Source organism: Rhamphochromis longiceps, linkage group LG3 (assembly GCF_057381845.1).
Source record: "Rhamphochromis longiceps isolate RC_006_pf linkage group LG3, R_longiceps_female_GT1.1, whole genome shotgun sequence".
Taxonomy (NCBI): domain Eukaryota; kingdom Metazoa; phylum Chordata; class Actinopteri; order Cichliformes; family Cichlidae; genus Rhamphochromis; species Rhamphochromis longiceps.
In genome coordinates this window covers 43,717,441-43,741,294 of record NC_140559.1, presented here as the reverse complement: position 1 = coordinate 43,741,294, position 23,854 = coordinate 43,717,441, and the positions used below count along the sequence as shown (strand labels likewise).

Sequence of the window (23,854 nt, the reverse complement as noted above, 5' to 3'; positions counted from 1 at the left end):
AAGCTTCAGCTTCTTCTTTTGGAGAAGGAATTTTCAAAACAAGCTTTTTCATAGCTCAGTCATTTTCCAGGTAATGAAGCTGTGTGGGAAGAAGCTGGGATGAGAATCAGCACCTCCAAGTCTGAGGCCATGGTTCTCAGCTGGAAATGGGTGGAGTGCACATCAGCACATGTGGTCAGGGATGAGCTACTGCCCCGAGTGGAGAACTTCAAGTATCTCGAGGACTTGTTCATGAGTGATGGGGGAGTGGAGCGAGAGACTGAGAGGCACTTTAGTGCTTTACTGGTTAAGTGTGGTGAAGTGAGCTGAGTATAAGAGTGAAGCTGGTGATTTACATGTTAATCTATGTTCTTCCCCTCACCCATGGTCATGAGCTGTGGGTACTGACTGTGAGAGTTAGACTGTGGATACAAGGAACATAGTTTCGTCTGAAGGGTGAGGGCTCAGCCTTAGAGATAGAGTGGTATCATTGTTGTTGTTATTGTCATTTTATTACAATCATGCAATAATAAATGTGGGGAATTCCATTTGTTTTGTAGATGGGGAAATAAACATGACAGAGGTTTTTAGAGTCTCAGGGGAAATCCTGTGTTTAAAGTACTTTCACTATCACTTTCTCTTCAGACATTTATAATACATCACATGAGTTACTGTTAAATAATTCGTAAAAGCTGAGCATTACATGGTCAGTTTATGTCATTATTCAGTTCGTGTAGCCAATGTTGCACCTTTTAATATTTTACTGAATATGAAAGACTTGTGCGTAACTGTAAAACATTTTATTATTATTATTGATATAAACCTGTGGATTTTTCTCCCTTCCTGCCTCGTTATTCATCGTATAATGATCATGTAAAGTTTGATTCTTTATAATCCTATTTCTTCAACGTTTACACCTGAGGCATTTCACATCTGAAAAAGATTTCCTGTGTCGTTGTAGTGGAACATAACATGTCACAAAATAATAAACAATTAGATTTAAAATTATAATCCAAGATCATTTGTGAACCAAAATGTTCAAATTACTCTGAAACACAGAAATAAAACTCATCACGATGCATGGCAGATCAGTTTAGAAATAATTTATTAAACATGATTTGAAAATTATTTCAAATGTTGCCATTGACATAAAAACCAGAAACTACTGAACACAGGCTACAGGAATCCTTTTTCTATTTATGTACATCATAAAAGGATAATGTTGTGTAAAATAGGAAATTGAAAACAAATTTCTTTTTTCAGCTTTTATCTTGTGGATGTTGCTCTTTGTACTGCTACATAATTATAATAATATGAGGTTACCCACACACACACGCACACACACGTTTAAAATTTATATTGGATATAAAGGTGATATTCTCTATACTTATTGTTTAAGTGATTAATGTGAGCTAAAAGATCAGAAATCTAAAAAGGCTCTGTTTCAGACTGCGGATCTGTGTGATGTCAGTGAGAGGAGATAATCCTAATTTGTCATCCCTGGAACAGAAGCCCCACCAACGTAAATAAAATAAAATAAAATCTTACAGGGCCATTAATCATTATATATTCCGAGCTGAAAACCGGACTATTCATTTATGCGTGCAAGTGAGCGAGCTCCATGTAAAAATGAAGAAATGATGAGAGAAGGAAAGTCGGAGATGCCAGACTTAAATCAAAATGATGCGTTTTCTCTTCTTCGCGTATTTATAATTCAGTCCATCCTGTTCATTTGACGTGGTCACATGAATTAATGATGGACTCCTTCACCCTCCGTGAACCTTCCTCACCACCTGCACAGTCGAGCCGGCTTTGATTCCACAATCGGCCAGTGATGCAGTGGGCCGGTCCAGTGGCTTGCCATCAACGTGCAGCTTGACATTTTCCTCAGTGCATCCTAAAACACCTTAAGACAGGACAAAGAGGATTTTACATTGCAGCCTTCAGACTAAACATAGCTACAAATATGTCCTAAATAATTATAACATGTTCCCTCCATTAGAGTGAGTGGCATTAGAGGTTATTGTTTAAAATAATGGTGAGTTTAGGGATTTTATCAGTATTATACAGATTTAGGCTAACTGTGTGTGTAACTAAGATGTTTGCGCGTTTGTTCCACATTTTTAGTAATCCCCCCCCCCCCCCCCCCCCCCAAAAAAAGGCATGCTAACAAAAAAAACCCAGAATATGCTTTATAATGTTTGCATATAGATTAACTAAGCACTGATAATTACATTTTTTAAATGTATTTATTTTCACATTTTTGGTTGTTTACCTAGGATGACGATCGTCTCCAGCATTTCCACTATGAAAGAACTCACAGCCATATTAAGCATTTCGGTGTGCAGCGGCATCAGATGCACCTGACCTGCAGGCGTGATAACGGCGACTCCTGCCATTATTTTGTTCAGGAGGCGAATGTGCCTTCCTTCCAGCTTCTCCGTCCAAAGATTACGCGAGGTGACGGTTTGTTTACGCTACTTATACCTCCCACTCGGGGTTGGAGGCAGGCTGCTGTCAGTTCGTTGTTACGTTTTAACAGGGAAATAAAACGCTAACGTGTCATCGTTGGGATTTTTCGGTTATGATGATATTCAAGCTATTATTAACATCTTTTTAAAAAACGAAGTGAAAGCATTCCTGTCTTCTTTTGTATTGTTTCGCAGTCAAAAATGTACACGGTAAGTATAAAGACATGGGTAAGTAGGGAAGATAGTTTCAGTTGTTTAATCACTCCTTATCAAATTCAGTGTACGCTACCAAACGTTTCGACACGCCTTCTTATTTCATGTTTTTTCTTTATTTCCATGAGTATTTACATTGTAGATGAACACATATGGAATTATGTGGTAACCAAAAAATGTGAAATAACTCAAAATATGTTTTATATTTTAGATTCTTCAAAGTATCGACCCTTTGAGCTTCACAAGGTAGTCACCTAAAATAGTTTTCCAACAGTCTTGAAGGAGTTCCCAGAAATGCTGGGAACTTGTTGGCTCTTGTCCCTTAACTCTATGATCAATCTCATCCCAAAGTAGTTCACCTGAACAGTAGTGGTTTTTGATATGAGCGACCTGGGTCGTTGCCCACGGTGGCATCGTGGTGGGGGGCGCCATCACGGGCCATCAAAAAATAGTTGATTGCACCCATGATGCAACGACATCATGCCAGCGCATTTTTGGGATTGCATGAGCACCGATCGGTTTTCTATCGCCCATTTGCGAGGAGTAAGGGCGCCCCCTGTTTGTTTATGTAATTGGATTGCACTTTGTCTCTGTAGCCCCTTGTCTTGATCAAGTACTGCTTTTGACAGTGCTGCAATATTTCCGACAGGAGAAACAGACCCAGACTTTGACAGGCAGCTTTGTTCACTTCTAGATATTGAGGAGCTTCTTCAGAAAGCTGTTGTAAAAGTTGGTAGACCAGATAGTGGAACTATCACCACTATCTGGTCTACCCAATGCCATGACTCCAGACAGGGTTGAAAGATGGCCTCAGGATTTCCCAATTCCTACATTTTCCTATGAGATAGAACTCGTACTTGGTGAGGGTGATGTTGATATGAGAGAAAAGGAAAGGCTCTCAAGTTGTTTAGGGAACAAAAGCATGACATTCTTGAAATTCTTGCAGCTAAAATGCATAGTTTCAATGCATACCCCAGTGATCGGGATGTATCAGTGGTAGCTGAAGCTCTTGTCACTAAGCATCCTTGTCTAAAGGAGCCTGGATCACAGACAGGTCAGCATGGGTGCAAAAATAGGACGTTTAAGATGGGGAACTATCATGCTAAATTGAGTCGGGTTTAATCTGTAAACCTAAAAGTTCAAATAAAGGCTAAGCATGTAAATGATGTTCACCACAATGCCCATTATTCAGTGTAGAAATGAATCTCCTTATTAAAAGCATGATTTCAAAAGTTGTTCAGATGAATACTGGAAACTACCTAACACACCCTCATCAGTTTGATATGTAGCAGAACAATGTTTGTTTAGTTTATTTTTTTTGCTGCTTCACATCCGGCTTGTGCCAAATGATGGCTATGAGTGAATTCATCAGTGCTGTTATATAACCATATAAAAAATAAGACATTTTAACATCCAGTTTGATTCACATTCAGAAAACCACAATGGTGAAAGCAACACAACAAGCCCAGAAAATCTCCAAGTAAATCACCCAGAGTCTCTGATCTGTAGATCAGGTACTTTCCTCAACTTGACTATGTGGTGCAAGGTTCCAAAAGTAGTGTGATAAAACCAATAAAGTCATAAAATAAATAAATAAACCTTGACTCTCTGCAGCACTAACAGGGATTAACTAAAATAAAAGTGTATAAAATAATGACGACTTCTAATCTGTAGTCACATGACTTCTCATAACTGCTGGGTTGGAATCAAAAGTAACAAAGAATAAATAGAAAAAATCTTAGGGGCATTCCCAGGTGTGTGCAGAGGGTGTTTACTGTTCATTCAAACAGGTGAAAGATTAACTGATGAAATCCAAATGAACTGATTGTCAACAATCCCAGGAAAACTGAAAGGACAGGGGAAGGAGAGGGGAAAAGGAGGGACTGGGAATCTGCTGACAGAAAGAGAAATGAGGTGAGGCAGATGGGGGTGTGCAGTGAGGAAAGAATTTGGCAGGTTGACACAGCCTGGTGAAGCATTAGCACCATAACACCAATGCCAGCACACAGAAAACTGTCAATGGAAAACCCAATAAAGATCACAGCACAATGGCAAGATGAGAAGATTCAACAGAGAGATAAGCCTTCAAATTTGTCTGAAGATTATGTGGTTTTGCTAATGTTATGGCAATTTTAACAGTAACCTGCAAAACACCCAGTGAGCGTGATTCAAAGTGGATTTAATAAACACACTGCAATGTGGAGAGAAACATCCCAGCCAAAACACTAGGATCATCTCTGCTCATGGCTGCCACCCTGAACTCTTTTGTACACACACAGACAAATACATTACATGCTGGCCCATGTCACGGGAGGCTGTACCTTCATTATTCATTATTTTTTGGGTAGTTTTTATTGAAGTCTAATGTCTGCCTTGGTTCATTATTTGGTTCTAGGAGTCATCACATTCTCAGTTTTCAAATTTACAAATTAAAAGAACCTCAGTATTTTCACCCTGAAGAACAAAGAGTAAAAAGTGTTCTTTCATCAAAAGCTGAACGATGAGTTCACTGCATTCAAATCACCCCTTTCTGAAGTTCTGAGGGTAAAAGGGGGTTTAATCCTGTACTAGCAAGATGTACCTAATGAAATGTCTGGTGAGTGAATGTGTCTTTCTTAAGAGCTCAGCTCACACATTGGTGTACAAGCCCCACCTTGTGGAAGTAGGAAAATAACTTTTTTTTTGGTACTCCGTTAACTAAACAAAAGGTTGATTCTGTTCATGTGTATGTAATGTTTTTAGTGGGAGAAATGTTTTATCATTCATCCAAGTGATTTATCCAGTCTAAAGACTGAAGGCTGAATAAGTCAATAAGATAAAAATGAAAGTTCACTGCAAAAAGTGGCATCAGAATTCAACTGTTTGAATCATAATCAAAGGAAACTGAGAAGAGTAATAACAGAATTCCCTCATTCAGAGGATTTTAAATGAATCTTACAGCTTTTAGTGTTACCAACAGTGAGGACAGGTGTCACAAGTTAATCTGGCTGTGTAATAAACAGATAAGATGATCAGTGTTGTCTTTGCTTAATGACTGGTTTTAGTCTTGGCAATCCACATTGCTGGCATTTCATCTTTTAACATGTTTGTGGGTAGATTTGAATGCACCAGATGTAAGTGCAGCCACTCAGCCTCTACTCAATGTGGTCATAGAAGCAGGTGCAAATGTGTCACAAGTTAATCTAGTAGTACGCTATGGCATACAGTGGGGCAAAAAAGTATTTAGTCAGCCACCGATTGTGCAAGTTCCCCCACCTAAAATGATGACAGAGGTCAGTAATTTGCACCAGAGGTACACTTCAACTGTGAGAGACAGAATGTGAAAAAAAAATCCATGAATTCACATGGTAGGATTTGTAAAGAATTAATTCATAAATCAGGGTGGAAAATAAGTATTTGGTCAATAACATAAATACAACTCAATACTTTGTAACATAACCTTTGTTGGCAATAACAGAGGTCAAACGTTTACTATAGGTCTTTACCAGGTTTGCACACACAGTAGCTGGTATTTTGGCCCATTCCTCCATGCAGATCTTCTCGAGAGCAGTGATGTTTTGGGGCTGTCGCCGAGCAACACGGACTTTCAACTCCCGCCACAGATTTTCTATGGGGTTGAGGTCTGGAGACTGGCTAGGCCACTCCAGGACTTTCAAATGCTTCTTACGGAGCCACTCCTTTGTTGCCCGGGCGGTGTGTTTTGGATCATTGTCATGTTGGAAGACCCAGCCTCGTTTCATCTTCAAAGTTCTCACTGATGGAAGGAGGTTTTGGCTCAAAATCTCACGATACATGGCCCCATTCATTCTGTCTTTAACACGGATCAGTCGTCCTGTCCCCTTGGCAGAAAAACAGCCCCATAGCATGATGTTTCCACCCCCATGCTTCACAGTAGGTATGGTGTTCTTGGGATGCAACTCAGTATTCTTCTTCCTCCAAACACGACGAGTTGAGTTTATACCAAAAAGTTCTACTTTGGTTTCATCTGACCACATGACATTCTCCCAATCCTCTGCTGTATCATCCATGTGCTCTCTGGCAAACTTCAGACGGGCCTGGACATGCACTGGCTTCAGCAGCGGAACACGTCTGGCACTGCGGGATTTGATTCCCTGCCGTTGTAGTGTGTTACTGATGGTGACCTTTGTTACTTTGGTCCCAGCTCTCTGCAGGTCATTCACCAGGTCCCCCCGTGTGGTTCTGGGATCTTTGCTCACCGTTCTCATGATCATTTTGACCCCACGGGATGAGATCTTGCGTGGAGCCCCAGATCGAGGGAGATTATCAGTGGTCTTGTATGTCTTCCATTTTCTGATGATTGCTCCCACAGTTGATTTTTTCACACCAAGCTGCTTGCCTATTGTAGATTCACTCTTCCCAGTCTGGTGCAGGTCTACAATACTTTTCCTGGTGTCCTTCGAAAGCTCTTTGGTCTTGGCCATGGCGGCGTTTGGAGTCTGACTGTTTGAGGCTGTGGACAGGTGTCTTTTATACAGATGATGAGTTCAAACAGGTGCCATTCATACAGGTAACGAGTGGGGGACAGAAAAGCTTCTTACAGAAGACGTTACAGGTCTGTGAGAGCCAGAGATTTTCCTTGTTTGAGGTGACCAAATACTTATTTTCCACCCTAATTTACGAATAAATTCTTTACAAATCCTACCATGGGGATTCATGGATTTTTTTTTTCACATTCTGTCTCTCACAGTTGAAGTGTACCTCTGGTGGAAATTACTGACCTCTGTCATCATTTTAAGTGGGGGAACTTGCACAATCGGTGGCTGACTAAATACTTTTTTGCCCCACTGTAGGTGGCAGTAGTGGACTGAGCTCCATTTGAGACTGCTCCAGCTGCTATGTGATAGTCAGTGAACCTGCTACAAATTGAAGATCATATGCAAATTTTGGAAATTAAATCATGAATCATCCTAACTTTGATTTAAAACAAAAGATTTCCAACTCTCCTCCAGACTCGATAACACACGACAAACCAACTGACACACCTAAGTCACTCACGTTCTTAAATCCACTCACTCTCACAAGCTCTACTAAATCACAAAGGCGCTTGTTTATTACTAATCACTGTGTAACTGCTGTAAATTCACGAGCTTCTGTCTTCTCTATTGTAACTTGTAGCACATAAATCTTATAAGTTAAATTGCCTCGGCAATATAAACCTGTAATGTATATATCAAATATTGCACCTCCAAATATTACGTCTCCATGTAGTGTCCAGGATGTGGATCCACTGTGATGAGAGAGAATGGGTCAGATTTGAATGTCCTTTTTAAAGTGTGCACAGCAGTAAAAGGACAGCCATTTGAATTCTGCTGGCAGTGTTTGAGGGAGTGGAAGGGTGCACAGCCTCGGAAAGACCGCTGTGAAAATGATGACTGCTCAAACCCGTCACTAGAAACACTAAAAAAATGCTTGTGCAGATATCACATGGTATGGGTATGGAGTCCATGTGTGTGTGCCTCTCTGTCCGTGTCTGTCCCACCTGTGGTTTGCAGCAATTAGGAATGCCCATGTACATGTTTGTTAACCAGTTGCATTGCCCCCAGACAGACCTCTATACCTGTTTGGAAGAAGAAATGATTGGAAAGAAACAGGCCGTTAAGTTTCACCTACTTTGTATTGAGAGTGCCTTTTCTAAATGTACAGTAAGTGTCAGCATGCTGTGTTTTAAACTCTCTGCTTTAATAACATCACATTATAATTTTACTAACAGATGTGATCTATACAGCTGTCTTATGTCTGAAGTCCAGTGATAAATCTACATAAATCTAATGTCATCCATTTAAAAAATTTAGAATAAGGTTAAATTGTCTCCTTATCACACATTTTGTTTGTATTCCTAGCTACATGATAATAAATTGTTTAGAGCAAATGTTTGTTTTAGTAAATTGTAGTTATATTTAATCAACGTCAATGTTTAAATGTAAATAAAAATGTATCTGTGGGGGAAGAAAAGCCAGCAAAATCCTGTACAATAAAATATTGTGGATTTTTATTTATTTCTTATATCCTGTAAGTGAACACTGTCATATAAAATATGATCCTTCATTAAACATTATATAAAAAATGTTATAAATGAAATATTTATGTGACAGTAAATAAATACAGTAACTGATTTAAAAGGCAGATATTTTCATTGTTATTAAATTGCAGTATGGGTAGGAGAAAGCTTCATTACTTTGTGCTGCTGAGTTGGGAAATGCAGGAAAACCAGTTTTCATTATTTGTTTTTCATTTGATAATAGACTACATTTAACTACATTAACTCTTAATCTGATTAAAGTTCAGCTGTTTAAATGTTAACGTAAATTTCTAGTCTTAGTGTGATCCCAGAATGACTATAGTTTTTACTCTGCTTAAATCATTTAAAATCATTGTTAACGTATTCACATGTAGATCACTGCATGAATTGCACTGAGGTAAACATTTTATAGAAGAACTTATGTTTCCCCAAATCCAAGTTATGATATATGATATATAATACACATGTCAAAAGAGCAGGTCTGAGATTCTGATATGAAGCTAAACTCTAAATCACTGCCTTCAGCACCTGATTATGGTGCCACAGATAGCAGCCATCGTGCAGAGTCTGTGGGCAGCTGCTGAGTAGATATTCCAAGAGCAAAGGAGCAGAAAGGAGTTTCACTCTTTCTCAAGATGATAAAGGTTTACCAGGTTAGCCAAAACATCTACTCTCCTTGCCACCACAGTCCCACTGCTCTGCTCATTCCGTTTGGCCACACCTGCTTCGACCTCTTCCTGAAGTAGGTGGTGTTCCTTTTTGCCCCAGGCCTCTAGGCCCATCATCAGGTTGCTCAAGCCATCTTAGACCATTTGTCTCAGATGACCATGATGAAGGCCTATGATTCCATGATAAGCTTATGAGTTAACCACTGTAAACTTATGTGCTTGTATTCCCAGCATGAATGCTCTCCTTTTACCTTTAATGCTGGTTAAGTGATACATTATGAAGAACATTACCTGCATTGCTTTGGTTACCAGCAGAAGAAAATGTATCACAGAAAATACGCACTAAGATCTAAATATGGAACCCAAGATGATCTGTAAATGATAGAGTTCAACTACAGCTGAAACATGTAAACGATGCTCATCATAATGCCTCGTAGCTAAGTATAGAAGTAAATCTGGTTTTACAACACGATTTCAAAGACTGTCATTAAGCTGCACACTGGAAACTACCTACTAACGAGAACTGTTTGTATCAGTGTTTGTTTTGTAACCAGAACAATGTTTGGTTTGGTTTTTTGCTTCTTTACATCCTGTTTGTTGTGCCAAATGAAGGCTAGGAGTGGATTCAGCAGTCCTATTTTACAAACATTCAGATGAAAACTTTTAACAATCAGTTTGATTCACACTCAGAATATTGCAGTAACGCAACAATCCCCCCAACTCTCCAAATAAAATAATAAATCCAGGTCATAATGCTAGAAACACAGCACGACTGGTCAGATCAACTTTGACTATATGGTGCAAGCCTATAAAAGATAGTTATAAAATATAATCAATTAAATAAATAAACCTCGACTCTCAGCAGGACTAATACTTGTATTATATAAAGTAAAATCATATAAGTCCTGATCTGCAGTCATATGACTTCTTAAAGCTGCTGGGGAGAAACTGAAAGTGACAAAAAACAAATGAAACAAAAATATATTGGTGACGTTCAGAGACCTGGTGTGTGCAGATGTCAGTTTCTGTGTTTACTGCTCAAACCTGAGAAGGATAACAGGTGGGATTCAAATGAACAGAGTGTGAATAATTCTGGGAAAACTGAACCTTTAAATTTGGCCAGGGGGAGATCTTCTAAATTCACTTATTTTCTCAATGTTTGTGCAGATAATGAATGGCTTTACTGTGATGTAATTCATGAACCGACCAGTTAAAGAAGTCACCAAATTTTCAAGACCTTTCCACACATTTTCAGTTCACTTCCGGGAATGTGAGTTCTCAAAAGCTTCAGCTTCTTCTTTTGGAGTAACAAGAGGGCCCATCAGCACCGCTGGTCAGGGATGAGCTGCTGCCCCAAGTGGAAGATTTCCAGTATCCCTAGGACCAGTTCATGAGCGATGGGGGAGTGGAGCCAGAGACTGACAGGCAGTTTGGTCCTTTATTAGTTTGGTGTGGTGAAGAGAGCTGAGTGTAAAAGTGAAGCTGATGATTTACAGGTTGATCTATGTTCTTCCACTCACCCGTGGTCACCAGCTTTGGGTAGTGACTGAAGAAATGAGACTGTGGATACAAGCAGCAGAGTTTCTTCTTAAGGGCTCTGCCTTAGAGATTATTATTGCAGAATATTATTGCCAAATTTCATCTATGCATTTGAACAAAACATTTGATGTAAGTCTGTGGATTTTTCTTCCTTCCTGGCGTCATAATCTATCTATCTATCTATCTATCTATCTATCTATCTATCTATCTATCTATCTATCTATCTATCTATCTATCTATCTATCTATCTATCTATCTATCTATCTATCTATCTATCTATCTATCTATGTAGGGGTGGGGAGACGTGATTAGGAAGTGACACATTCAAGGTTCACTAAAAGCTGAAACGTACTTAATCATTATGAGGCACTGCAGTGCAACTAAGAATTAATTCAACAACAACCAATGTGATTTTTTACCTTGTCTTAAATGTAATACATTTTTAAACTTCATCAATTAATTAATTAATTTTATTTTTTTTATTTTTTGCTGAGCGATCATGATGGGTCTTCTGGACCAAAGTCTGATTTTTAATTTTATTTATTTTTTGTCCCAGTCCAGCCCTGTGTGAACCAAATATCGTTGTTGTAAACTCAGGCAATCAGCCTAAACTGGAGTTTCTTCACACCTTCAGAGGCATTACCCTGAAACACACGCCCGAATAGAGAGAGAGAGGGAGGAGTATCGTTGCTTACATTCACAGCGGACCAAAGCGACTCTCAGTCCATCGCTGGATATTATTCTGTGAACAGAGACAGTAAAAGCCAAGCCAGATGTTCAACCCGGCCTTATGCGAGCGTTCAGATATTTTACTGAGACGAAGGTTTGCTTCCATCTTGCTAGATGACTGTCACCCTTACACGGAGTTTCTCGTGGACACAGCGACGACATTCCCGCCTCCGCGACATAGGTAACACTGCGTGGTTCACTCACTGTTGTGTGTGTGTTTCATCTGCTGCTCTGATTTCAATGACTTTTTCTATTGTTTTAAACTTCGCGCTGATCACAAACTTTATGTTAAGAAGAAACTGTGTGCGACTATCTTCCTCCAGCGAAATTATGTCTCTTTGAAGTGAAACCGAAAGTGTTCATTTTAATCTGTTTTTTTGTTTTGTTTTGTTTTTCACGCCCTCAAGCGTGCCAACAAAACAGGAGAAGTGTTACGACCCTCGCGACAAGACACTTAAGTTTGTCGATGGAGAAGATGATTTGGACTGTAAGTAGGCCTGTTACCTGAGCACTTTTTAAAGTGACATCGAACAGACATACATATACATACATATTATATATATATATACATTATATTAAAATATTTTACCTGCGTTGACACTAAAGTTAAACAAAACGCATTAGCATTCATTTATGTTTGACACTGATTTTTTTGCTTGTGTGTGATTGTTCTCAGTCTTGTGTGAAGACTTCAAATCTCTCAGAGCTCAGATGTCCTGTGGTCACGCTGTGACCCCGACCTCTCTCACCAACTGGTGTCGCAAGTTGTTGGACCAGGTAGGCCACTAAAGTTTGGCTTTGCTAAAATAAACAAGCAGACATATATGAATAAATAACAGCGTCATGCAGGGTTGTGTTGATTTTTAACAGGATTTTTATGTTATGTCAACGTGAATAAATAAAGAAAAATGAAAACAGTGCCCAATATGTCATTGTTTTTTGTGGTTGTGAATTGGATTGTAATGTTTACTGTCATGTAGATGAGAAAGAAGCTACGCTGACTTAAATCAACACAGAGCGACACACTGCTGTGTAAATTCATGAACTTCTCTTAGCAGAAACCTGCTGTGCTCTCAAGGAAATAAATAAAACAGTCAGAAATGTTCAGCTTCCGTCTTTTCTATTGTAACTTGTACTTGTGCATGTTGGCTGACTGATCTGCCCTCTGTGAGGCCTCAGTGTAGCTTTGAATTACACCTGTACTGTTACAGCTGTGATCATTTCAGTGTTTCTATAGAGTAAAGAACATAAATAGTTTTCAGACAAAATATAGCAACACAACTCTGTTTCATCAAATTTGTACATAATTTGTACATATAGCAATACAGTTGTGATGTATGATGAAATATTTGAGTATTTGTAGTTTTAACCCTTTCATGCATAGTGGCCAGTTATTCAAAGGCTGTTTTTTTGTATTTGTGTCAGTGTTGATGGTATACTTGCACATATACCACTACATTGGACACTGATGTATCACTTCATACTCAATTCATAAGTCAATAGGTGTATTGAGTTTAAAAAACTCTTTCGAAAAAGAAAATGTTTGAAAAAAATGAAGGTCAAAAATCTTTTTTTCATGCCTGAAGATGAATAAAAATACTTAAGAAAAAAAAATCCAGATTCAGGTTGTCATAATTCATGCATGAAAGGGTTAATAACCTACTGAAAAAAACTCATCGAATTGTTTGGTGTTTTGTTTCCAACATGCGAGTCTATTAATTCTCACCTCTCCATATTTAATAAAGGGTGAAACCAGGTTTGTGTGTGGTGGGTCTGGTTGTAGTGCTGAGTGGACTTTTGCAGAGGTTTGTAAAATGGCTCTTCTGGACCCTCAAGAAAAGACGTATTTCAGAAAAACCATGGAATTTAACATTGCCAGGCAGACACTTACTACTAAGTTGGTAAGTGTTTCATCAATATATTATATATACTGTGAATATAGACTTGATAGACATTTTGCTATATATTTAATATTGTCCCACCTCTGTCTCCATGTAGTGTCCTGGCTGCAGATCCACTGTGACGAGAGCAAATGAATCAGATTTGAATGTCCTCTGTAAAGTGTGCACAGCAGTAAAAGGACGGCCGTTTGAATTCTGCTGGCAGTGTTTGAGGGAATGGAAGGGTGCACGGCCTCGGAAAGACCGCTGTGAAAATGATGACTGCTGTAACGAGTCACTAGAAACACTAAAAAAATGCCCAGATATCACATTAAATCGGTATGTGTATGACGATGAGTATGAGTTCGAGTATGGAGATGAGTATGAGTATGGAATCCGTGTGTTTCCCTCTGTCCGTGCCTGTCCAACCTGTGGTTTGCTGTTGCAGCACAGCAAGAAGGGTTGCCCATCAGTTTTTTGCCCTCGATGTAATGGGACATTTTGTTTTGTATGTCTGAAGCACTCTAGTACATGTTGGAGGATCAGGTGCACTCCTGCCCCCAGACAGACCTCTATACCTGTTTGGAAGAAGAAATAATGGGAAAGACACAAGGCTGATATGTTTCACTTTCTTTGTATTGAGAGCGTCTTTTCTAAATGTAAATGGCACTATGCTGTGTTTTAAACTCTCTGCTTTAATAACATCACTTTATGAATAAAAATTGTGTTTTATTAGTGAGACATTTAATATCAAATGTGTTCTTTACAGCTCTCATGTCTGAAGTCCAATGATAAATCTGCATAAATCTAATGTCATTCATTAAAAAAACTTTAGAATAAGGTTAAACATTCTGTGTGTGCACATGCTGTCCTCTGGTTAGTTACATGTATAACATATATTGTCTCCTTATCACACATGTTGTTTGTATTTCAAGCTACATGGCGATAAATTCTTTAGAGAAAAGGTTTCTTTTAGAAAAAAATTTAGTTATGTTTAATCAATGTCACTACTTAAACACTACTAAAATGTAAATAAATATTTATCTGTGGTAAAGAAAAGCCAGAAAACTCCTGTGGATTTTTATTTATTCCTTAGTTCTTGTAAGTGAACACTGTCATCTAAAAATAAGATCCTTCATTATACATTATATAAAATGTGGTACAAATGAAATATTGACTTTGCTGCTAAAATAATTCAGTATCAAAATACAGATATTTTCATTATTGTTAGGTTAGGTTACTCATACAGTCTCAGCAGGAGAAAGCTTCAGCACTTTATGCTGTTGAGTTGGGAAATGCAGGAAAACAATTTTTTGTTTTTCATTTGTACCAAAAAATTTGATAATGGACTAAATAAAATTACTTGACTCTTAATCTGATTAAAGTTTAGCTGTTTGAAGGTTAACCTAAATTTCTAGTTTCAGAATGATTGTATGATTTTTACTCTGTTTAAATTATTTAAAATCATTGTTAACGTATTCACATGTAAATCACAGCAAGAATTGCACTGAGGTAAACATTTTACAGAAGAACTTCTGTTTCCTCAAATCCACATTATGATATATGATATATAACACACATCTCAGAAAAGCAGGTCTTAGATAGTGATATGAAGCTAAACTCTCAACCACTGCCTTCAGCACCTGGTCGTTGTGCCACAGAAAATAGTGTATTAAATACGCACTAAGATTTAAATATGGAACCCAAGATGATCTGTAAATGAAAGAGTTCAACTAAAGCTGAAACATGTAAGCGATGCTCATCATAATGCCTCGTAGCTAAGTGTAGAAGTAAATCTGGTTTTACAACATGCTTTCAAACACGGTCATTGAGCTGCAAATTGGAAACTACCTACTAACGAGAACTGTTTGTATCAGTGTTTGTTATGTAACCAGAACAATGCTTGGTTTGGTTTTTGCTTCTTTACATCCTGGTTGTTGTGCCAAATGGTGGCCCTGAGTGGATTCATCAGCCCTATTTTACAAACATTCATATTAAATAATTCTAACATCCATTTTGATGCATATTCAGAACACTGCAGAAGTAACACAATAATCCCCAAAAGTCTCCAAATAAAATAATAAATCCAGGTCATAATGCTAGAAACACAGCGTCACCGGTCAGATCAACTTTGACTTCATGGTGGCAGTTTGATAAATATAAAGTGATAAAACCCATAAATCATCACATAAATAAATCTCCACTCGCAGCAGCACTAAGACTCTCATTATATAAAGTAAAACCATAGAAGTGCTGATCTGCAGTCGTATGACTTCTTGTAACTCTTGGAAAGAAAATGAAAGTGACAAAAACAAAGTAAAACAGTCTTGGGGACGTTCCCTGGTGTGTGCAGAGGTCCGTGTCTGTGTTTACTGATCAAATTTGAGAAGGATAACAGGTGGGATCCAAGTGAACAGAGTGCAGATAATTCTATGAAAACCGAAGCTTTAAATTTGTCTAAAGATGATGTGGTTTCACTTTGAAAGCAATAAAAGCTTGACTTCTACAGTTTAGCATGTTGTTGCTTGCAGGGCAAGATCTTCTAAATTCACAATTTTTCTCTCGACGTTTGTGCAGGTAATGAAGTTACCTGCACAAACGCTCACTTTTTCATCGCTCACTCATTTTCAGCTATTGAAGCTGAGTGTGAAGAAACTGGGATGAGAATCAGCACCTAAAGTCTGACCATGGTTCCAGCTGAAATGGGTGGAGCTGAAATGGGTGGAGCGCCCATCAGCACCACTTTTCGGGGATGAACTGCTGCCCTGATTGGAAGATATCAAGTATTTTGAGGGCATGTATAATAAGTGATGGGAGAGTGGAGCAAGAAATGGACAGGCAGTTTGGTCCTTTATTGGTTTGGTGTGGTGAAAAGAGCAAAGGGTAAAAATAATCAAGATTATAACTAGAAACTCAAATTAAAGATCATAAAAAAATACTTAAATATGGCCTGATGTATTTGAGTAAAATATTGGCCTGAATTGTCCAAGCTCCAACGCCAGGATTTGAACAAGTTAGCAACACCTCATTTGATATAAGCTTGTAGATTTTTCTTTCTTCCTGCCATGACGTTACTTAGAGCCCATGCAGATAAGTAAAAATCATCATGTAAAATATGATCTCTTTTTTAAATTTGTTATCAGAAAATGTGGTTTAGTTGTGCCAATGTTGATTCTAAAGTATTTACAGAAACAGCTAAACTAGTATAATAATCAGGATAAGGTGGAAATTTCCTCAGAGAACGTTTCTTTGAGGTTACATAATGGAACGTTTTGCATTTAATTTTTTCATTGACAGTCTGATTTCTCTGAGACAGTCTTCTATTTTATCAAAGTTAAATGATGCAAACCACGAGGAAGCCAGATTCCTATTTATTTCTTCCACATTTAGCTTTGAGTCATTAAACATATTGTGAAAAAGATTTACTTAATCGTTGTGATTGTTAACTGAACAAAACATGTCACAGAAAATGAACAATTACGTTTTAAAATATAATCTAGGATCATTTGTGAATCACAATGTTTACATACAGACATCAGTGAGCCAAACAATAACATTTGGTGATGTGCATTTATTCATGTACATTGTAAAAAGATAATGTATCACATAGGAAATTGACAAGCAATGTGTTCCTTTGTTTCAGTATTTACTTTGTGAAGGTTAGTCTGTGTATCGTTACATTTATTCTAATTTCTTCCTGTAACAATAATAATACGAGCTTCCTTACTGATTGTTTGTATCCTCTGTTTCAGACAGTGGATCTATATGATGTCAGTGAGACGAAATAATCCTAATATTGTCATCTCAGGCACACACCTCTGACTGCGAAAACAGAAGCCCCAGAAACTTGGTAATAAAATAAAACAAAACTTTTGCACCTCAATTAATCATTATTAATATGTAATACTGAATTAGTGCTGACTATAGGTATGATAGGAGGCGTAAAATGTGAAGAAAGTACAAAGGAGAAGGAAAGCCATAGATGCAATACTTCAATCAGAATTTTGTGTTTTGTTCTTTACATGTATTTATGGTTCGGTATATCCTGTAAATTTGATGTAGTCACATGAATTCATGATGGACTCCTTCATCCTCCGTGAACCATAATCACCGCCTGCACTTTTTTGCCGGCTTTGATTTTTAGTACAAAGTCGTTGTCCAGTGGCATGCCATCAATGTGCAGCTTCAAAACATCCTTAGTGTATCCTACAACAGCTTAACAGAGGACAGAGAGGATTTTACTTTACAGTCTTTAAAATAAACATAGCTACAAATATGTCATCAATAATTATACCATGTTCCCTGCATTAAAGTGAGCCACATCAGAGTGATTGTCAGTAAAGGTGATCCGTAGCGGTTAATTAATAATATAATAATATATTTTTATTATGAATAATAATAAAAAATAATTTCAAGAAAAAAATCTTCCAAGGCATTTGCACTTCATAAAATTTTATTGATTCTTTTAAATAAAAAAAATAATGAATGTAGTCATTAAGCACTGATCATTATAATTTTTATTTATTTGTTAACAATTTATAGGTTACTTACTTTTCATCATGAGCATTTTTAGCACTTCCTCTTCGAGAAGGCTCACAGTCATTTCTTGCAGCTGTTTAGCGCTCAGAGGCATCACGTGCCTCCGACCATCAGGCAAGATAATGAAGACTTCTAAAAGCATCTGAAAGTTATGAGAGGAGACGGTTACTACCTTTGTTTAACAGCGCTTAACACATTTATTAGATCACATATCATAAAAAAAGGAAAACACAAATAGTTTAGAAACCTGTCTTCTCTTTTCAGTGAATGCTCTAAGTGCAACCATTTTGAAATGGAGTGAGGAAACTCGGTTCATGTTTTTATACCAAAATATTAAGTTAAAATAAAAATGTAAACTAAACATTTACACAGAAATGAATTATAATTTATTCCCTGTGATATTAAATTTGTGTTGGGCATAGGTGTGACAGGAGCCTTAAAATGAGAAGAAAGCTCAAATTAATGATGGACCCCTTCCGCCTCCCTGAACCTTAATCACCTGCACAGTTGAGCCGGCTTTGATTCCGCAATCAGCCAGCAATGCAGAGGGGTTGTCCAGTGTCTTGCCTTCAACTTGCAGAGTGACATGTTTCTCAGTGTATCCTACACACACAGTATTAAACAGGTTTGAGTAACTGTATGTGCAACAAATTAAAAAAAATCTTTGAAGGTGTTTGCACTCCTATTCACAACATTTAATAGTTTTTTTGGTAAAATAAACAACAACAAAAAACAAAAAGAAAACAGGTTTTAGGGTCAGTTGATCATATCCTCATTAAAGACTGTAGGTTAGATCATTATTTATTTAATGTATCAGTTTTCAGTTCTTAGGTTATTTACCATGGATGGCCCACACTCTGAGTATGTCCTCTTTGAACTGGCTTACAGTCATACTCTGCAGCTGTCCGGGGCACAGCATCATCGACACCCTCCGACCATCAGGCAAGATAATGAAGACTTCTAAAAGCATCTGAAAGTTATGAGAGGAGACGGTTACTACCTTTGTTTAGCAGCGCTTAACACATTTATTAGATCACATATCATAAAAAAAGGAAAACACAAATAGTTTAGAAACCGGTCTTCTCTTTTCAGTGAGTCCTCTAAGTGCAACCATTTTGCAATGAAGTGATGAAACTCGGTTCATGTTTTTATACCAAAATATTAAGTTAAAATAAAAATGTAAACTAAACATTTACACAGAAATGAATTATAATTTATTCCCTGTGATATTAAATTTGTGTTGGGCATAGGTGTGACAGGAGCCTTAAAATGAGAAGAAAGCTCAAATTAATGATGGACCCCTTCCGCCTCCCTGAACCTTAATCACCTGCACAGTTGAGCCGGCTTTGATTCCGCAATCAGCCAGCAATGCAGAGGGGTTGTCCAGTGTCTTGCCTTCAACGCGCAGAGTGACATGTTTCTCAGTGTATCCTACACACACAGTATTAAACAGGTTTGAGTAACTGTATGTGCAACAATTAAAAAATTAAAACAAATCTTTGAAGGTGTTTGCACTCCTATTCACAACATTTAATAGTTTTTTTGTAAAATAAACAACAACAAAAAACAAAAAGAAAACATGTTTTAGGGTCAGTTGATCATATCCTCATTGAGGACTGTAGGTCATAATTTTTTTTTTTAATGTATCAGTTTTCAGTTCTTTGGTTATTTACCATGGATGGCCCACACTCTGAGTATGTTCTCTTTGAACTGGCTTACAGTCATACTCTGCAGCTGTCCGGGGCACAGCATCATCGACAACCTCCGACCATCAGGCAAGATAATGCCGAGTTTACAATTTTCCTTGTTTAGGCGGGGAACTTGTGATCTTTCCAGGTTGTCTGTCTGAAGGTAATGAGAGGTAACAGTTAGTACCTTTGCTAAACAGCGCTTAACATTTTTTATACCACATATCATGGAGACAAAAGAAAACGCAAATATTTTAGAGACATGTCACCGCTTTTCAGGTAGCCCTCGACGTCCAGCTATTTTGAACTGTAGTGAGGAACTTCAGACTTAGTTCATGTTTTTAAAAAAATATAATATTAAAATAAAGATGTCAGATAAAAATGTTCACTTCAATGAATCATTATCTATTCAGTTTAATACAGAATTAGCATAAGTATGACAGGAGCCGTAAAATGTGACAAAAGTGCAAAGGGGAGCAAAAGCAAAAGATGCTACACTTCAATCAGAATCGTGCATCTTTTTCTTTACGTGTATTTATGATTCATGAATTTGATGTAGTCAGATGAATTAATGATGGACTCCTTCACCCTCTGTTAACCTTCCTCACCATCTGTACAGTTGAGCCGGCTTTGATCCCGTATTTTTTCACTGGTGCAGAGTCATCATCCAGTGGCTTGTCATCAGCCAGCAGCCTGATATTATCCTTATTGTATCCTAAACACACATAACACCGGACAGGGAGGATTTTACTTCGCAGCCTTTAAACTAAATATAGCTACAAATGTGTCATAAATAATTATATTATGTTCCCTGCATTAGAGTTTGATTGTAAATAAAGGTGATCCTTAGCAGTTAGCAGTTGAGCCGTTTTATTAGTAACTATAATATAATATAATATAATATAATATAATATAATATAATATAATATATGAAGAGATTAAGAAATTATTAAGAAATTTGAATATAGAGTTTTTAAGTGCTGATAACTATAATTTTAATGTATTTATTTTCTGTTTTATGTTACTTACCTTTCTTGATGAGCATTTTCTTCACTTCCTCTTTGAAAATGCTCACAATCATTTCTTGCAGCTGTATGGCGCTCAGGAGCATCGAACACCTTTGACCATTAGCCAAGATAACGAAGATTTCACACATTGCCTTGTTTAGGAGCACCTGAAGGTTATAAGAGGTGACAGTTATATCTTTGTTTCCATGTAGTATTAAATCAGCGCTGAGTATAGGTGTGACAGGAGCCTTAAAATGTGAAGAAAGCTCAAATTAATGATGGACTCCTTCAGCCTCTATTTACCTTCCTCACCACCTGCTCAGCTGAGCCAGGCTCGGCAGTGGACAGCAATGCAGAGGGGTGGTGCAGTGACTTTCCTACATATTTCTCAGTGTATTCTAAACACACATAGCACAGAACAGAGAGAATTTTACTTTGCAGTTTTTAGACTAAATATAGCTACAAATACGTTTTAAATAATTATACCATACATTAGAGTGAACCACAACAGAGAATATTTAAAAAATAAAAATAAAATAAAATAAAGGTGACCGTAGCAGTTAGCAGGTCAGCAATTTTATTCATATTATCTGATACCTAAGTGTATCTCTAGGTACAACATTACAAAAAACAAATATGTGAACGTGCTTTCGCTTCACAAAATTTCACAGATTTTTTTGTAAATAGCAAACAAACATGTTTTAAGACATTTGAATATAGACTCATTAAATTACTAATAATTACACATTTATTTCAGTTTTTATATTACTTACCTTTCAGCAGGTGGGGATTTTTCTTCAACCCCCACCCATAGTGGGGGTTCATAACATCGACTGGCGCCATTGCTTTGTTTAGAAAGTGAGGCTGCGATCCTTTCAGGTTCTCCGTCTGAAGGTTATGTGAGTCGACGGCGTGTTTATATTATTTATAGACTCGCGGGTGGGTGTTGCCTGTTCGTTGTTTCATCTTCAAAGGGAAATAACATTGCACAAATTAAATTATTATCATTCATCTGACTCTACTGTGGGTATTATCGACACACCTTTAAAATTCAAAGTGAAAGCATTTTTGTGCATTTTTTCTGTTGTTTCCCCACACAAATAATTTCTTGGTAAATGAAAAAGACATGAGTAATAAGAAAGACATTTTCAGTTGTTTAAACAGTGCTTAACAAACAGTGCTTATCATGCCACGTGCTATAAAAAAGAAAATGCAAACTTGTCTCTGCTTCTCAGTATGTCCTCGATGTGCAACCATTTTGAACTGGAGTGAGGAACTTACACTCACTTCATAGTTTTATACCAAAATATGATGCAGTACATTGGACTACTCTGAAAAGCCAGAAATTAATCAAACACAAAATTCAACCACTGAAAACATTCAGTTTAGCAGTTCAGGCAAGCAACTATAATTTGGGGTCTTATAAATAATAATAGTGTTTTACTATTTTTTCTTACTTTTTGTAAAACAGTAACTTAGCAAACAATGACTGAGAACCTTCACAGACATATTGCCCTAAACTTTGGGAGGAACACCCTTCAATTGGTGTGGAAGTATAAAAAGGACTCAAGGAAACTAGCGGATTATAGGAACAATCTCCGCATCAACCTAAGATACAGACAAACTAGAGTCGTTCCTAAGAGTTTGTGCCTTGGATTCATGGTCAGGGGACACAGAGCTGTGTTGATTCTAGGGAGAGCACAAAATAACTTCTAAGTGAAAGGATAAGACAGGTCCATTTCACTGTTGATGCCCTCCGGACCAAATTAGCCAGACTCTGCAGGAAGTGAAAACACTTCTACCCTCCCCTATCTTGTAAACAAGGCTCAGCAGGCCCAACTCACTAAAGGAAAAGAAAGACAACTCAGGAAATTTCACACTTTACTAACAAAAATTAGAGCCTATGCCACACAGAGGAGAACAGGAAGACTTCACAACTGAAGGCAGTCAGGAAAAATTCAATAATAATGTGGGCTGTATTCTTAAATGAAAAGAACAAGTAACTGCTTTGGAGAGGGGAAAAAGCATGTAGCTAAAAAACTAAACTAAACTCCAGTCCAGTGGAATACCAAAGAAAGATGACAAAAAATGATTACTTACCTGTTTTAGAGGGTCCCACCTGAAAATGAAGCAGCTAATGAAAGAGGTGAAGAGAGAAAGATGGCAGCTTGGTAAGCATTAGTGGCCTCTATAATGTATGCAAATACATGTGGGTTGGAATCAAGCGCGCCCCCAGAAGACAAAACAGAACCAGCAGATTGAAACTGAACAAAGAGAATTTTAAGCAAAACAAAAAATTATAGTTTCAATTGTTTTATTTTTTTCAGTTTCAATACAAGATTTTTCAGTACATTTATTTCAGTTACAATAATTTTTTTTCAGTTTCAATATCTTGTCAGTTTCATTTTAAGTTGGCATCAATGCTTAATCAAAATTTAGTAAATAAAACATGCAGTTCATTTACATAATTTAATTTCAAATTACAAAACAAAGTATCCCTGAAATTAAAAATACAAGTAACACGAAGGTTTAGGGAATTCGGGGTGACCATTTCTATTCTGTGTTTATCATTTGTACTGCGTGATTCGGGCTAAACGCAGCAAAAGATTTAGGAAATTTGTGTTTGGGTCTGGTTAATTATTTCTTTTTTGTGCTTCTTGGCAATAAAGGAAAACTAATTTGTGGGTTGAGCAGCAGAGTGAGTATCAAATCTTCTGAGCCAATGCTAAACAACTCCAAACTTTGACCTTTCGATCCAGCTGCTATAGGCAGAATCTGGACTCATTGCAGAATATAATGTTCCACCACATCTTCTGGTTCCAGTGAATCATTTTGGGAATAACAATACAGACAGGTCTGAGTGCAGGGCAGTGACTGACTGTGTAGAGAGCCGTCTGCCAGATCATCCTGCAAACCATGACCATAAATCTGTAGCTACAGCCTACAGTTCTCCTCAGTGCTGACACTGAGAGCAAACTTGTTCACTTTGGGGTTTGTCTCTGACATTCCCCTGTTATACTTGGCCTTGCATTTGGAGATGGTACTGGGGCTCGCTCCAAATAATGCTGCAGCTTGGTTTTGCAGAGCACCAGCTTGAAGTT

The 23,854-nt window shown here is 37.5% G+C and overlaps 2 protein-coding genes across 2 annotated transcripts; one reads left to right on the top strand and one right to left on the bottom strand.

Moving 5' to 3' along the window:
* Positions 1–8,188: 8,188 nt before the first annotated feature.
* Positions 8,189–14,573, top strand: LOC146674940 (uncharacterized). Its single transcript, XM_085399158.1, has 5 exons — positions 8,189–11,820; positions 12,047–12,126; positions 12,316–12,416; positions 13,385–13,540; positions 13,638–14,573. Exons 1-5 carry the CDS (start codon positions 11,684–11,686, stop codon positions 14,115–14,117), a joined length of 954 nt encoding a protein of 317 aa, XP_085255284.1. The 5' UTR covers positions 8,189–11,683; the 3' UTR covers positions 14,118–14,573.
* Positions 14,574–16,818: 2,245 nt separating this feature from the next.
* Positions 16,819–21,837, bottom strand: LOC146674939 (uncharacterized). Its single transcript, XM_085402433.1, has 10 exons — positions 21,527–21,837; positions 21,057–21,151; positions 20,776–20,920; positions 20,355–20,461; positions 19,732–19,903; positions 19,386–19,489; positions 18,899–19,028; positions 18,558–18,661; positions 18,071–18,200; positions 16,819–17,734 (listed from the first exon to the last, which is right to left on the bottom strand). Exons 1-10 carry the CDS (start codon positions 21,594–21,596, stop codon positions 17,607–17,609), a joined length of 1,185 nt encoding a protein of 394 aa, XP_085258559.1. The 5' UTR covers positions 21,597–21,837; the 3' UTR covers positions 16,819–17,606.
* Between the last annotated feature and the right edge of the window lie 2,017 nt (positions 21,838–23,854).

Excerpts from the sequence above, each read along its gene's own strand:
- LOC146674939 (XM_085402433.1), bottom strand. The coding sequence starts at position 21,596 with ATGGCGCCAGTCGATGTTATGAACCCCCACTATGGGTGGGGGTTGAAG. Across the intron at positions 19,490-19,731 it reads CAGAGTGTGGGCCATCCATG|GATACACTGAGAAACATGTC; the intron begins GTAAATAACCAA and ends CTGTGTGTGTAG. Across the intron at positions 18,662-18,898 it reads CAGAGTGTGGGCCATCCATG|GATACACTGAGAAACATGTC; the intron begins GTAAATAACCTA and ends CTGTGTGTGTAG.
- LOC146674940 (XM_085399158.1), top strand. The coding sequence starts at position 11,684 with ATGTTCAACCCGGCCTTATGCGAGCGTTCAGATATTTTACTGAGACGA. Across the intron at positions 12,127-12,315 it reads TGGAGAAGATGATTTGGACT|TCTTGTGTGAAGACTTCAAA; the intron begins GTAAGTAGGCCT and ends GATTGTTCTCAG. Across the intron at positions 12,417-13,384 it reads GTCGCAAGTTGTTGGACCAG|GGTGAAACCAGGTTTGTGTG; the intron begins GTAGGCCACTAA and ends TATTTAATAAAG.